At 37.4% G+C, this 16,862-nt stretch overlaps 2 protein-coding genes across 16 annotated transcripts in view; one reads left to right on the forward strand and one right to left on the reverse strand.

The window, feature by feature from the left end:
- Positions 1–16,862, forward strand: part of LOC309624388 (uncharacterized protein) — a 69,140-nt gene that overhangs the window by 22,621 nt on the left and 29,657 nt on the right. For 2 of the 12 annotated variants that reach the window (XR_014241867.1, XR_014241868.1), the window contains exon 3: positions 14,128–14,219. The exons of 9 other annotated variants lie outside the window; for them this stretch is intronic. Coding sequence is in view for 1 of the 3 variants with exons in the window: in XM_082382561.1 (XP_082238687.1) it covers positions 14,128–14,155 (28 nt within the window). In the remaining 2 variants the exon portion in view is untranslated. Of the gene's footprint in view, positions 1–14,127; positions 14,519–16,862 lie in introns of those variants that run through there. One more of the 12 variants, XM_082382561.1, reaches the window with a different exon arrangement.
- Positions 10,369–16,862, reverse strand: part of DHX29 (DExH-box helicase 29) — a 47,175-nt gene continuing 40,681 nt past the window's right edge. For all 4 annotated transcript variants that reach the window (XM_082382185.1, XM_082382186.1, XM_082382188.1 and 1 more), the window contains 4 exons: positions 15,517–15,819; positions 14,593–14,724; positions 13,362–13,458; positions 10,369–10,659 (listed from right to left, as the gene is read on the reverse strand). In XM_082382185.1, the coding sequence (XP_082238311.1) occupies positions 10,613–10,659; positions 13,362–13,458; positions 14,593–14,724; positions 15,517–15,819 (579 nt within the window). In that variant the 3' untranslated portion in view covers positions 10,369–10,612. The remainder of the gene's footprint in view (positions 10,660–13,361; positions 13,459–14,592; positions 14,725–15,516; positions 15,820–16,862) is intronic.

The following is a 16,862-nucleotide window of genomic DNA, read 5'->3' on the forward strand; positions in this document are numbered from 1 at the left end:
TTGTTTCCTGAGGTAAGATTGTGTTGCTCTAATCTTCCCTTTTAGAACTACTTACGCTGCATACCATAGGTTTTGGATTGTCGTATTTTTGTTTTCATTTGCCTCTAGGTATTTTTTAATTTCCTCTTTGATTTCTTCAGTGATCCATTTGTTGTTTAGTGGCATTTTGTTTAGCCTCCACGTGTTTGTGTTTTTATAGTTTTTTTCTTGTAGTTGATTTCTAATCTCATAGTGTTGGGGGCAGAAAAGATGCTTGATATGATTTCAGTTTTCTTAAATTTACCGAGGCTTGCTTTATGGCCCAGCATGTGATCTATCCTGCAGAATGTTCTATGTGCACTTTCAAAGAATGTGTATTCTGCTGCTTTTGGATGGAATGTTCTATAAATATCAAGTCCATCTGGTCTAATGTGTCATTTAAGGCCTGGGTTCCCTTATTGATTTTCTGTCTGGATGATCTGTCCATTGATGTAAGTGAGGTGTTAAAGTCCCCCATTATTGTGTTACTGTTGATTTCTTCTTTTATGGCAGTTAGCATTTGCCTTATATATTGAGGTGCTCTTATATTGGGTGCATATATATTTACAATCGTTATATCTTTTTCTTGGATTGATCCCTTGATCATTATGTCGTGTCCTTCTTTGTCTCTTGTAACAGTCTTTATTTTAAAGTCTGTTTTGTCTGATATGAGTATTGCTACTTCAGCTTTCTTTTGTTTTCCATTTGCATAGAATACCTTTCTCCATCCCCTCCCTTTCAGTCTGTATGTGTCCCTAGATCTGAAGTGGGTCTATTGTAGACAGCATATATATGGGTCTTGTTTTTGTATCCATTTAGCCAGTTTATGTCTTTTGGTTGAAGCATTTAATCCATTTACACTTAACGTAATTACCGATATATAGTTTCTTATTTCCATTTTGTTAATTGTTTTGGGTTTGTTTTTGTAGGTCTCTTTTCTTCCCTTCCTCTTTTGTTCTCTTCTCTTGTGATTTGATGACTATCTTTAGTGTTGTTTTTGGATTCCTTTTTCTTTTTTGTGTGTATATCTATTGTCTTGATAGAGTTTTGGTTTGCAGTTACCATGAGGTTTTGATATATCCGTCTATATATATACAAGATTGTTTTAAGTTGCTGGTGTCTTAATTTCAAATGCATTTCCAATATCCTGAATTTGTATTCTCCTCATGATTGCTGGTTTTGATATCATATTTGTGTGTGGATGATTTCCTACCTTTAATGTATGTTTGCCTTTACTGGGTGCTTTCCCATTCATAATTTTCTTATTTCTAGTTGTGGCCTTTTCTTTTCCGCCTAGAGAAATTCCTTTAGGATTTGTTGTAAAGATGGTTTGGTGGTGCTGAATTCTTTTAGCTTTTGCTTGTCTGTAAAACTTTTGATTTCTCTGTCGAATCTGAATGAGAGCCTTGCTGGGTAGAGTATTCTTGGTTGTAGGTTTTTTCCTTTTCATCACTTTAAATATATCATGCTACTCCCTTCTGGCTGGCAGAGTTTCTGCTGAAAAATCAGCTGATAACCTTATGGGGATTCCCTTGTATGTTATTTGGTGCTTTTCCCTTGTTGCTTTTAATATTCTCTCTTTGTGTTTAATTTTTGTCAGTTTGATTAATATGTGTCTCGGTGTGTTCCTCCTTAGGTTTATCCTGTATGGAACTCTGCACTTCCTGGCCTTGGGTGACTCTTTCCTTTCCCATGTCAGGGAAGTTTTCAGCCATTATCTCTTTAAATATTTTCTTAGGCACTTTCTCTTCTCCTTCTGGGACCCCTATAATGTAAATATTGGTGCATTTAATGTTGTCCCAGAGGTTTCTTAGACTGTCCTCATTTGTTTTCATTCTTTTTCCTTTGTTTTGCGGCAGTGAATTCCACCATTCTGTCTTCCAGCTCACTTATTCATTCTTCTGCCTCATTTATTCTGCTGTTGATTACTTCTGGTGTATTCTTCATTTCAGTTATTGTATTTTTCAACTCTGTTTGTTCTTTATGTCTTCTAGCTCTTTGCTAAACATTTCTTGTATCTTCTTGGTCTGTGCCTCCATTCTTTTTCCGAGATCTTGAATCATCTTTACTACCATTACTATGAATTCTTTTTCAGGTATATTGCCTATCTCCACTTCACATAGTTGTTCTTTTGAGGTTTTATCTTGTTCCTTTGTCTGGAACATATTCCTCTGCCATCTCATTTTGTCTAACTTTCTGTGTTTGCGGTCCCACAGGCTTCAGGATTGTAGTTCCTCTTGCTTCTGGTGTCTGCCCCCTGGTGGGTGAGGCTGGTCTAAGGCTTGTGCAGGACTCCTGGTGGGAGGAACTGGTGCTGCTCACTGGTGGGTGAAGCTGGGTCTTGTCCCTCTGGTGGGCAGGACCATGTCAAGGGATGTTTTTTGTTTGTTTTTTTTTGGCCGTACCTTGCAGCATGTGGAACTCCTCCAACCAGGGATCAAACCTGTGCCCCCTACATTGGGACCATGGAGTGTTAACCTCTGGACCACCGGGGAAGTCCTCAAGGGGTGTGTTTAGAGGTGGCTCTGGGCTCAGGAAGACTTTAAGCAGCCTGTCTGCTGATGGGTCGGGCTGTTTTCCCACCCTGTTGGTTGTTTGGTCTGAGGCGTCCCAGCACTGGGGCCTATGGGCTGTTGGGTGTGTCAGGTCTTGGCATCAAAATGGCTGCCTCCAGGAGAGCTAATGCCAATGAGTACTCCTCAGTACTGCCACCACCAGTGTCCTTGTCCCAACAGTGATGCATAGTCGCCCCCTACCCAGGAGACCCTCCAAGACCAGTAGGTAGGTCTGGTACAGGCTCCTATGCAGTCACTGCTTTTTCCCCTCGTCCTGGTGTTCACAAGACCTTGTGTGTACCCTCTAAGAGTGGAGTTTCTGTTTCCCACAGTCCTGTAGAGTTCCCATGATCAAGCCCCTCTGGCCTTCAAAGCCAAATGCTCTGGGGGCTCCTCTTCCCTATGCCAGACCCCCAGACTGGGGAGCCTGACATGGGGCTCCAAACTCTCACTCCTGTGGGAGAACCTCTGCAATATAATTATTTTCCAGTTTGTGGGTCACCCACCCGGCAGGTATGGGATTTGCTTGTGTTGCGAATGTGCCCCTCCTTCTTCTTTGTCTTTGGAAGTAGAATATCTTTTTTTGGTAGGTTCCAGTCTTTTTTGTTGATGGTTGTTCAGCAGTTAGTTGTGATTTTGGTGCTTTCATGAGGGGAGGTGAGCTCACTTCCTTCTACTCTGCCATTTTGTCCTCAGTCCAAGATCCACCTGGTTATGTGGAGATCTTTCTTGTGATTTTGGGTGTTTGAAATATTCTTCCAGCGTTCAGTATGTATTTTGTAAGAATTGTTTCAGATGTAGATGTATTTGTAGAAGAAGGTGAGCTTCACGTCCTTCTATTCTGCCATCTTTACTGGAGCCGACAAAGTCCTGTAGGTCCTAAAAGTTCTCATAAGAAAGAACAAAAAAGGAATAAAGAAAGAGAAAAAAGAAAAGAAGAAGAAAAAGAAAAATATTTTTGTAACTATATGTGGTGATGAATGTTAATAAGACTTATTGTGGTGAGTATTTCGCAATATACAGTTGACCCTTGAACAATGTAGGGGTTGGGGTGCAAACCATCCACCTACCCCCTGCACCGTTGAAAATCCACATATAACTTTTGACTCCCCCCAAAACTTTACTAATAGCCTACTGTTGACTAGAAGCTTTACTGATAATGTAAACAATCGATTAACACATATTTTGTGTTATATGTATTATATGCTGTATTCTTACAATAAGTTAGAGAATAGAAAATATTATTAAGAAAATCATAAAGAAGAAAAAATAGATTTACAGTACTGTACTGTGTTTATTGATACTGTAAAATTACATTGTTCTGTTTATGAGATGAATTGTCAGTACCTACATCAATATTGTCTATTTTTTTTTAATATTGTCTATTATGATACAAAACACTGTCGATGTTATACATATTACTAACACTAAATATCAAAAATGGAAAGATAATGTGAAAAGGAAATTCATATTTATTTACAGGTATAATGATTCATGCATTGATAATGAAGAAGCAGCAATATGATAGTTCAATGGTAGCCTAGTGTAATTGATACAATTGCTTTGCTATAGCCTAGCCTATATACTAATGAATGAATCGTTATAAAATTTTTATGGCATACAGTATTACAGTCATATTCATAATATAGCATTGGAAACATTGTTACTTAAAAAAGACCCCCCTTATCTAATGCTGATACACAGTAAGAAAACTAACACATTGTTAATTTTATATTAAATATCACTCACCTTATGCCTATATAAGGGTAGGCTATCCACTTTAATACTAGTCTTGCACACGATGTTCTACATGATGAATACTTAGGTGATGATGATGATGTCACAAAAAAGTCTCATACAGTTCTTGCTGTATAGTTATTAGATTTCCACATGAAGACACACACATACACAACAGAGAAACTTATTAGCTGTATGACATGATGATTATTTACTATTCATTAAGTAGAAGTGGGTCATCATAAAGGTCTTTGTCCTTGTCATTTTCACATTGAGTAGGCTGAGGAGGAGGAGGTGGGGGAGTGGTTGGTCTTGCTGTCTCAGGGGTGACAAGAGGTGGAAGAGGAGGAGGAGGTGGAAGGGGAGGGAGGAGAGGCAGGCACACTTGGTGAAGTTTACAGAATACATTATAATTTCTGACGTTTTTGCTTTTTCATTTCTCTGAAAATGTTTCTATAATATATGGTACCAATCTTTCTTCTACCATTTGCTTTAGTTTCAGTGCCTGTATCACAGAAGGGTCCATGTCATAAAAGGAGTTAAAAGCAATTTTGAATAATTGGAACCCTCTGCCAGATTGTCTAATGTCAATTTGTTTTCTGACACTGCTTCTTTTACATCTTCTTCCTAATTGTCTGGCACTGGTTCAGAAGCACTCACCTCCATCAAGTTGTCTTCTGTTAATTCTTCTGGTGTGGTGTCTGTTAGCTCTTGAAATCTCTCCAAGATCCATATCTTGAACCCTTCAGCTTCCACTTTTTCTGTCATATCCACAGTCTCTCTCTTTCATGATTTCCTTGACCTGCTATGTAGTAAATCCTGTGGAGTCATGCTCAACATCTGGACACAGTTTTCTCCAGCAGGAATATATTGTTTCAGGCTTGATGGCTTTCACAGCTTTTTCTATAACAACGATGGCATCTTGAATGGTGTAATCCTTCCAGACTTTCCTGTTGTTCTATCAGGGTTCTCTTCCATAGTGTGACACTCCTTTTCATAGAGTACCATGTATAATTAGCCTTAAAGGTCCTTATGATCCCCTGATATAGAGGCTGAATTAGAGACGTTATGTTTGGGGGCACGTAGGATCACTTTTATGCCTTCAATGTTGAACTCATGGAGTTCTGGGTGGCTGGGGGCATTGTCCGATATCAAAAGAACTTTAAAAGGCAGTTCCTTACTGGCAAGGTACTTCCTGTCTTCAGGGACAAAGCATTGATGGAAGCAATCCAGAAAAGGGGTTCTGGTTGTCCAGGCCTTCTTCTTATACCACCAAAAGACTCACTCTTTAATTGGATTGTCTTTTCATTACTGACTTGTAAGAGTTCTTCATATATTCTAAATACAAGTCCCTTATCAGAGATGTGATTGCAAATATTTCCTCCCATTCTGTGGGTTGTCATTTAAATACTTTCTTGATAGTGTGCTTTAAATGACAAATGTTTTTAGTTTTTACACTTAGCTCTATGATCTACTTTTAGTTACATTTTGTATGTGGTGTGAGGTAAGGGTCCAGATTCATTCTTTTGTATATGGATATCCAGTTGTCCCAGCACCATTTGTTGAGAAGACTGTTCTTTCCCCATTGAACAGTCTTGGCACACTTGTTGAAAATCAGCTGTCCACAGACAGATGGGTTTACTTATTTCTTTTTTTATTTGAAGTAGAGTTGATTTACAATATCGTGTTAGTTTCAGGTGTACAGCAAAGTGATTCAGTTGTATATATTTTTCAGATTATTTTCCATTATAGGTTATTATAAGATATTGATATAGTTCCCTGTGCTATACAGTAAATCGTTGATGCTTATCTATTTTATGTACAGTAGTTTGTATTTGTTAACACATTTTTGAACTCTCAATTCTATTCCATAGATCTAATATGTCTATCCTTACACCAGTATACTGCTCAGATTATTTTGGAATGGTCTTTTCGTTTTTCCTCATTAGCTGAGCGACCTCGGAAAATTTAGTTGCTTAGCGTCAATTTCCTCATTTGTAAATTGGAAATATATTATCCATCTCCCCTCAGGATTGTTGTGAGGACTAAACAAGAATATAATAAAGCTTTTAGTTAAGTGCTTATCACATAATACTCCATTTAAAAAAATTTTAATGGAAATCTACTTTCCATTCATAATATTTCCTTTCCTTCTGGCTAATCCTCCCCAATATAGACTATTCCTTATATTTTAAAATGTCTTGTGGGTTAGATTGATTCAGTGAGAAGAGGTGGGCATATTCCTGTACCACCACCAGGATTCAACAACCCCTAACCTGAAGAGCATGCATTTTCTCATATGACTCTCTCCTTATTTTTTATTTTTGCCACTGTGTATTAAGCTCCAGGGCACCTTCCCACTTTCCCCAATAACCATAGCAACTGGCGTGGTCTTCTCCATCCTTTTCCTGCATCCCCACTTATGAACCTACGTGCTGGCTATCCTGCTTCTGGACCTACCTTCAGTGTTTCTTATCTCCATTTTCCTCTCCACCAGCAGGGAAGCCCTTTGGGTTTATTTATTGTTGGAACAATTGCATCTCAGATTTTAAATTATGAAATTCTCTTCCTTAATCAGTTTCCTTACTTTTCACTTACAATGAATTTGGGATTAGATCCTGACCTCTAAACTTTCAGCCTCTCCCTGTTTTCTTGGTCCATGGCCTTTTTTCTGGACCCATTTGCCTGTATGTAAGCATTTTGGTCAACCATTTCAATGAGACAGTCTCTTTCATTCTAAGAACCCAAGGTCACTTGAATGCAAAAAAGCCCTTTATTAACTTTAGAGGCTTATCTCCTCAAGTCACTAAGCATTGCTGGGTGGGGAAAGCCAAAAAGCCTTTCCAAGTTGTTCCCTGTATTCTTCTTTAGTCCTTTCTTGGGCTCCCTCCAATGCTAATATTATCTTTACTCTCTGCTAGTTATTTCTGTTTCGTCTGCAAATCAGTGAGGGTCTTCCTATCCTAAAATATCTCATTCTTCAGCCTCTTATGTGTTCTCTGTTTCTTCATCACATCTATAAAGAGTATTCTTTACTTGGTGCACCACCTTTTGGTTTGTATTCATTCCCTAAAAATTATGCTTTGTGACTGTGCAGGGAAGAGTTTTTAACATAGCAGGCCTGAGGTTGCTGTCTTTAGAAGGGCCTACTTGCAGGGTTGGCTCTTGGCTGGAGCCTGAGAATTTGGCTTTTGAAGTGTTCCTTGCTTTTCAGATAACACTTTTGCCTGCTTGGGGCACTGAATGCCTGCTTTCCTTCTGGGTGTCTGGAATTTTGATAGTTATGATTATGGTCTTTGTGCCTGTAACCAGCCCTCAATAAAATCCTTGGACTCCGAGTCTCCAGCAGGCTTCTCTGGGCAGAGACATTGCACAACACGTAGGAGGCCTGTGCGTAGATTCCTCCAGACTCCACGTGATGTGTCTTTTTCCCTTTATGATCCTGTTATATATCTTTCTCTGCAATAAATGATAGCCTCTGAGCCCTGCAAGTCCTTCTAGCAAACCACCAAATGTGTAGGTGGCTGTGGGACCTCTTATAGTGTCCTTCCTCGCCACCCTTAATTCAAACTGCTCTCAAAAGCTTGATCTATTTATGAAATCTGGAAGTCTTTTCTTAGTTTGTAACATCTGTTGCCAATACTCTTGCTTCCAGAAACTTTCCTTTGTCTACTTCAGTAAGAACGCCCTACCCTGCCTCTCCTCACACCTCATTCATCTTCAGCAGACATTTATTGAATGCCTGGATGTGCCAGGCAGTGGGCCTGGTACACAATAGCGAGTGAAGACAGTCATGGTGCAGCATATGGTCTAGTGGGAGAAGACAAGAAGCAGATGGTACATTCTGAGAAAAGTACTGTGTTGTAAGAGTGATTAAAAGGGGAGATATACTTCAGAAGGGTGGTCAGTGAGGAAGTCCATAGGATGGTCTGTGGAGATAGCAAAGGGGCAGGTAAAGTCTATTTGGTAAAGAACCAGAACAGCAGAGAACAGCACATGTAAATGATTAAAAAGGCACTTGGCATCTTCTAGGATTCAAAAGGAGTCCGGTGTGGCTGGAGCACTGTGAGAAGAGGGAGAGTGGAGAGGAGTTTGGAGGGTAGCAAGGTCCAGATCACTTAGAGCTTTGTAGGCATGTTCAGAACTTCATACTTTAGGGGCAGTGGGAGGCCAGTAAAGGGTTTATTCAGCCAAGCAACAGATATCTTTTCAAAAGATCATTCTTACAGTTGTAGAGAGAATGGATTAGAGAGGGGTAAGAAGAGGAGAGCCTAGTTTGGAGATTACTAGTGATATAGGTGAAAGATGATGGTGATGTGGGTCTGTGTGATGGCTGAGGAGATGGAAAGGAGTGAATGGACTTGGAAGTACGGACTTCTCCAAGATTTTAACCTTACTTATCTTCTATCTGCTCTCTCCTTTGGTGATTATCTTCATTCCCACATTGTTAACTATCACCTCTGTGTGAAAGACTCTAACCCTATGATCCTAATCCTGATGTGAGCCAGTTTCACATTTTCAAAGGAATGGTTACATTTCAGAAACGTAAATGGCTCCAGAGCCATAATGCTTCTGCCACTTACTATCAGTGTGATCTTGGACCAGTTATTTCACTTCCTCATGCCTCAGTTTCCTCATCTGTAAAACGGGGATAATGCATTACCTACCTAACAGGATTGTTGTGAAGATTAAATGAGTCAGCAAACAAAAGACATCTGGGCAGTAGCTTGCACAAAGTAATCTATCAACATTAGTTCCACCAGCAGGACTCCACAATTTCTCTGTCCCCGTCAGTCACAGGTGGAACTGCCTCCAGCACCCAGTCTAGCTCTTTCACCTAACACTTCCATTTCTGTTAATGGCACTAGCCAGAGATTCCTAACCACAGTCACATTTGACTCCTTGCTGTCAAGTAGAAACCTAAAATTACCGATAACTACTAAGTATATTTTCAGTTTCATCTGCACATAAAGTGAAAGTTACAGCTTCTTTTATTCATTCATCAACAAATACAGTTGACCCTTAGACAACACAGTTTTGAACTGTATTGTGGGTTCACTTATAGAGATTTCTTTCAGTAAATATATTGGAACGTTTTTTTGAAGATTTGCAACAATTTAAAAAACTTGCAGATGAACCATGTAGCCTAGAAATATCAAAAAAAAATTAAGAAAAAGTTAGGTATGTCATGAATGTATAAAATGTATGTTAGATATACAAATACATACAAAATGTATGTTAATCGGCTGTTTATCAGTAAGACTTCTGGCCAACAGTAGGCTGTTAGTAGTTAAGTTTTGGGGGAGTCAAAAGTTACAGGCAGATTTTCAGCTGCATGGAGGGTTGGTACTCCTGTGTTGTTCAAGGGTCAACTATATTCACTGAATGCCTACTATGAGAGTCAAGCAATTAGACTCCGTTCCTACTCAATTCTAATCTTTTGTCCCTCAGATACAATTTCTGCCTTTGGTTTACACAAAAATATACTTTAAGTTCCTTAACAATCTTGACGGAAAATTCCTCTACATAATCAAGATGGAGTTTCAAAGATACTCAGTAAGTGAAACAAATGAAACCACTGAAAAATTTCTAAGCATGTTTTACTATCTCAAAGTTACCGACCTTATCAATCCAATTATGGGTAGAAAAAGGGTTCAAGAGCAGTGATATCAAAGCTTATGATTGAGGAAAATGGTGCAAGCTACTCATCCCTGAGTTGACAGTAGCATTAGCTATAGCTGCCTATCCTCCAGTACTATGTCTTTGTACTTAGTGAATGTTACTGATATAGGTGGCATCTATTAATAGTGTATACCTTATTAGGTTTTGACTTTGAGTATCAAATATTAAGTAAGTGAAGTTGTTCCTTTTTGTGGAAATTCAATTACAACTGGTTTTGGAGCTCATTTCCTCCTCTGGGTCAAGAAGGTCTAAACTCTCTAGACATCAAGGACTGATAGAGAGGATGAGGTGGGTACAAAGAGAATCACAACACAAAGTTATAGATACTATAGACACAGACCTTGCCCATAAGGCACATAATGATGTATACAACATGGATGATACCAAAGAATTTATTGTAAATGTAGTGGCAAATACATTGAGAATAATCATCATTAAAAAGAAATTAGAAAATTACACGTTTAAAGTATGTGCTTTTTTCTGCCACCTTTACCTTATGGCTAGTACCAACATTTTAAGTACTGAAATACTTAATGGGATGGTCCATTTTCACATAATTTCATGACTTTGTCTTCATCTTAATTTTTAAAGCAGTTGACCATGAATTTCAGTTTCAATTATTATTCTGTTTTTATCAATTCGGTAATGATCTGTAGAATCTTGTCATCTGGATGGAAGGAGAAAAAACTCCCATGAATAAATTCATCACTGACTAATTTTCCAATATATACACATGTAAACCACAGATATACTTCATTAAAAGATTCTTTTAAATTAGAATACAGAATTAACAGCAATATTCACTGTAAAACTAGAGATGCCTCTCTAATATAATTTGTTGCCCTACAAATATTATTTTAATTATCATTATAGTTGTATTACACCTACTTTGATAAAAAGTAGGCAAAGGCCTGAAGAGATGATGTGATATAACTGTTGGTCCTCTATAAGGAATTATTTCCTTAAAAATTCTTTTAAGACAGAAGTTTCCTAACTTTTTCACCTGGCTCAAATATACTAAAGGCTTTTTGACTCTTCCATATACTTCAGAACGTGTCAGGATTCCAACAGTATCGGCAAGGAATAAGGAACTCTTTATCCATTTCTCCATGTTTAGTCCAAAGGAAACAAAGAAATTTAACTGGGAAGTGCTCTTGGAGAGGTGTCAATGGCAAAGTGACAGACCTCTCCACACAACAAAGGAATCAAACACCAATTAATCTGATGAATAGACCAATAGAGGCTACATTATTTGCTAGAGGTTTTAACAGCTGCTTCCACTTTTAAACAGTTGGTCTGATATTGTGACTTCCTAACTACTCTCTGGATAATTGTAATTATCAGGCCTCCAAGACTGAAATTCTGTATCTTATTAGATACTTCAGTAAGAGAATGGTCTATGTTTCAATGATTGCAATGGAGAATTCTGATAACGGGGCACATGGCCTGACACTCTGGTTCCCAGAGGCTACAGTGGCATTTAAAAAAAGGAAAAGGAAAAGAAAGGTCACCTGCTGCAAGGGGAACATGGCAGGTCTAGAAAGAACCATGATTTTTAGTCTGAGGAAGAGTAGAGTAAAAGAAAGTACAAGAGTAACTTCGGTTATTTCTTTTTCAACAGCTTGGTGTTATATCCCAACTTTTCTTACTATAAAGTCCAGAAAGAGGACACTAATGTACTTTATCCTCCCCCCTAAGTCAAAAATATATGCTTCATCAGAGGGCAAGTTCTGCTTTCTCTTTTATGGCAAAGAGAAACAGTGAAATCATTTTAAAATTCATTTTTCTTAATTTAAAAGTTGAGGTTCAACCTGTCCTTTATATAATATAATTTTTTCTAAGGCTGAGTTGTAGTGCACAAAGTTCCTCAAGAAAAGAGCTCACATCTCTTAATATGTCAAGACCTGATCTAAGTTTCCAGCAGTATAGGAAAACTAATACAGTTTAGCGCTTATTCATTCACCTTCAGTTATGCAAATAAACATAGAATGTGAGGCTTCAGGGTAGTAGCACTAGACCAGTAGCTCCCCACCTTGCCTAACTATGAGAATTAACTGGGATACTTGTTAAATATAATCACATTGAACAAATAAATCAATTCTTAACATCATTAAAAGCAGGAAAACCAAACTGATGTGATGCAATGAGAGGAATATAGCACCAACCAAAAAATATTCTTTTCCTGAAAATCTGATTCTAATCAACTCTCTAGATATAACTACCAGTTTACAGGAAATATAAGAAACAGAGGGACTTCCCTGGTGGTGTAGTGGTTAAGAATCCGCCTGCCAATGCAGGGGACACGGGTTCGAGCCCTGGTCCGGGAAGATCTCACATGCTGCGGAGCAACTAAGCCCATGCACCACAACTACTGAGCCTGCGCTCTAAAGCCCACGAGCCACAACTACTGAAGCCCACGCGCCACAACTACTGAAGCCCGCCCGCCTAGAGCCCGTGCTCCCCAACAAGAGAAGCCACCGCAATGAGAAGCCCGTGCACCGCAAAGACGAGTACCCCCCATTCGCCGCAACTAGAGAAAGCCCACACGCAGCAACGAAGACCCAATGCAGCCAAATTCAAATAAATAAAATAAATTTATTAAAAAAAAAAAAAAAAAGAGAGACAGAGAAACACATTAAATCAAAGCATGAAGATGCAACCACCCAAATCCTAAATGTCAGAAATTCTACCAGAAAAATAACCTAGTTTATTAAAAATTTTAAAATGGGGAGGGTAGTAGAGGGGAAGTGTTACAGATTAAAAGAGATTACAAAATAATAACATGGCCATCGGCCTCTCCCACAGAGGAGATTCAGTATGCCTGGAGTAGGTCTTTGGACTTTGTACTTTTAACAACTGCCAGGATAATTCTGATTATTTGGCAGGTTTGGGAAACACTATACCAGACTAAGTGGCAACTCAGGTGTCCACTGCAGATTTCTGTTGAAGGATAATGTACATATTTTATACAGACTAACAGCTCTGCATTTGTGAGAATGGTAGAGAAAACATGCTGGGAACCTCAGAGAAAGTCCCTCTTTCTTATTTTTTATAATAACTATCACTGGTTTACTAGTATGTAAACTAGTAGCAAAATTACAAATGCTCAGTTTTATCATCCTTTTTCTGTGAAATGACCAGAAGTTTAGAAGTGAAGCATAGAAGAGGAAGGAGTAAACCAGAAGAATCTTAAGAGAATAACTAGATTGTGAATAATGAAGAACTGTCTGTGTCTGATGGAATTCAGCATAAAATAAATTTTATTAAAGTAATTTTTAATCACATGGAATTTAAGCCTCAGTGAGCTATAGTGTATGCCAGTGTTTAAAAGTATACTGTTTTCTACCTACATTATAATCAAACACTTACTTTCAAGGGACATCTTAGGATTTTCAAGCTTTTTTCTTAAAACAGAATCAATGAGAATTCTTAGCTGCTTGAAAATGACAGCTATCTTAACAGGTGCCTATTGAGAGGAGATAACAAATTGAACAATGTTAATCCCAGGGAGTGGGAATGTGTTTAAGTAAAATCAAATTAAGCATGTATACCTTACAATATGCTTTAGCACATCTTGACTTTAATATAAAACGTTATGGGAAAAATATAAATAAATCACTTCCTGTAGCTAAGATACATAAACTTCAATTTCCTTATTAAGTACCCATAAATTTGATATCTCTTTCCAAAATAAAGCAACCATTATTTCAATTGTTTGTTTTCTTCTCTTACTACAGTTTTTAAAATGGAATTTTTTAAAAAAGCTTTATTGAGGTATAATTTACAGATTATAAAAAATTTACTCATTGTATACAATCCAATGATTTTTAGTTAATTTATAGAGTTGTGCAACCATCACCACAATCCAGTTATAGAACTCTACTACCACCTCAGCCTCTTTGTGAGAACTGCACCTATTTTTTAAGTTGCCTTTAAAATTTACATCTTCAGTCTTAGACAAACAGCTATCATGGTATATCAGCAGAATGTATCAGATTTGCTTAAACTGGTCAATGTTGATGAGTTACAGAGAAATAGACTTATTGCCGGTAGCACTGGTTGGTCTAATTTTTCCAGAGAAGAATGAAGAATGTGACAATATGCATTTAAGCTATGAATCTGTGTCTCTTTATAGGTGGCACAATATAGCGGAAGGAGCATGAGTTTGAGGATCAGATAGTTCTAGGTTTAAACCTTGCTCTACCATTAACAATCCATGTAACCTAGGTAAGTTATTTAACTTCTCACTGAGCTTAAGTGCCTTGTCTATAGAAAGAAACTATAGAAATTATCTAACAAGACTGTTAGGGTATTAAATTAGGGATAATCCATGTAAAGTTAACTACTGAAGTATACAACACATGGCAAATTATAATTATTACTGACAATAAATGGAATCTGTAATAGCAATATAATTTGATTTTCAAATTAAACAGATTTAAAACCATATAGGCAAGATAAAATAAGTTAAGTCTTCTATTTTAAGTCAAATTATTGGAAGAAGTTACGCAAACTCCAATAAAATTTTTAAAAAAACTACCTCAGTGGTACTGGAAGTAGAAATTTTAATATAATCAGTAAGGTCAGTTGTAGCATGTACCTGAAAATAGATCCAGCCATCAACAGAGAGAAGACGTTCCCGGTGTTGAACTTCTATGTCACCACCAAAAAGTAAAACTGGAAAAGGGGTTATTAGGGTAGTTTCCCTCAAATATACTCGGGCATACCGTATCTGCATAAAAACAGAGAGGAAAAAAACACTTTACAGCCTAAAAATATAAAAAATTCATTTATCTGTTTCATGTAAGCATTTTTCTATAATTTGCTACTATATATTTTAAGTCAGGTTTTATAAAGCTACATGTCTACATTCTCTTATGTGCATAATTTGTCAATTTTATAATAATCAGAGTCACCACCTGTGCATTTATACTATTAAAAGGATTTTAAACATTAATTGTAAGGCTGAATTATATACCTTGAACATAAATGAGACTATGAACAAGCAATTTTATGCTAATGCTGTTGAATAATTAATGCAACAATAAAATTATGATTAAGTTTCAGAGTGTCTGGTTTCTAAAGCAAGGTTCAGCAATGGCCATTAGTCAGGAATTTGTCACGTTTTACACATTTAAGTTTGATGATATGCTGGGAGTTATTCAAGCCAATGCTTGAAATTATGGATCTTTATTTAATGAGCTATGATTCAAAAGGCTGACTGTTTTAATTGTAATCTACAAATATTTGCTATTAAATTATCTTAGGTTGCACTGTGACTCAAACTGTTGCCACATCATATATAGTTCTATCCCATCCCATATCTCCCTTATTTGGAAATGTGGAAAAAAGACATGTTACATGTTTTTGTTGAGAAACCATGTACGTCTTGATTTCGAATATAAACAAACATGAATAGCTCAATTTAAGAACCAAATACGATATCTGCTGGGCATCCTAATTTCTTATAACTGATTTCTAGAATAATGCCCTGAATATTGGAATTTAAGAATGAGTACTTTACCTTCTCCTGGTATAAAAGCCATCCATAAGTTTGCAAATCTCGATTTACTGAGGATGGATGTACTTGTGCTTTGCCTTGGGCTGTCTCCACAATGCAAGCCAATTTTTCTGTAACGTCAACTGATTTTGTATAGATTATCTTCCCCACATTGTCATACAGTCCAGCAGTAAGTACAGCTTTAAGAAGGGCAATTTCTTGGAAGGAAAGGGTCTGTGAGGCTCTGTTTCCTTCCAAGCCACTGGAAGTTGTAGATGATAAAAATCCTGCTGCCTTAACCAACTTTATTAACTCCTGCTTTACATCCTGGATTGGTTTGTTGAAAAGAGACAAGATCATAATTAAAATAGAGAAGGTGCCAACCAACCTTGTATTTTATATTACTGTTTCCTATCAAAATTGACAGGATGCCAAAAAGCTAAAAACAGAATTACGACATGATCCAGCAATCTCACTCCTGGGCATATATCCGGAAAAAACAAAAACACTAACTCGAAAAGATACATGAACTGCAATGTTCATAGCAGCACCATCTAAAATAGCCAAGATATGGAAAAAACCCAAATGTCCATCAATAGACAAATGGATAAAGAAGATGATGTATGTATATACAATGGAATATTACTTAACCATAAAAAAAGAATGAATTTTTGCCATTTGCTACAACTTGGATGGACCTGGAGGGCATTATGCTTAGTGAAATATGTCAGACAGAGAAAGACAAATACTGTGTGTTATCACTTATACGTGGAATCTAAAAAATAAAACTAGTGAATATAACACAAAAGAAACAGACTCACAGACATAGAGAACAAACTAGTGGTTACCAGTGGGGAGAGGGAAGGAGGGAGGGGCAAGATAGGGATAGGGGACTAACAGGTACAAACTACTATGTATAAAATAAGTAAGTTACAAGGATATATTGCCAGCACATGGAATACACCCAATATTTTATAATAACTATATATGAACCATAATCTTTAAAATTTGTGAATCACTGTGATACACCTGAAACTTATTAATACTGTAAATCAACTATACCTCAATTAAAAACAGCCTTTGTGGAAATTTGGCATGCTAAAATTTTTCATTTTTAGCCTTATTACAAATATTAATATTTGTTAAATATTTTCCTAGTCCATCATATTACTAAGTAAAGCCAGCAGCATAAAGTATATATCTTGGGCTTCCCTGGTGGCACAGTGGTTAAGAATCCACCTGCCAATGCAGGAGACACAGGTTCGAGCCCTGGTCCGGGAAGATCCCACATGCCGCAGAGCAATGAAGCCCATGCGCCACAACTACTGAGCCTGTGCTCTAGAGCTGCGAGCCACAAATACTGAGCCTGC

This window comes from Balaenoptera borealis, assembly GCF_965194805.1.
Source record: "Balaenoptera borealis genome assembly, chromosome: 2".
Classification (NCBI taxonomy): Eukaryota; Metazoa; Chordata; class Mammalia; order Artiodactyla; family Balaenopteridae; genus Balaenoptera; species Balaenoptera borealis.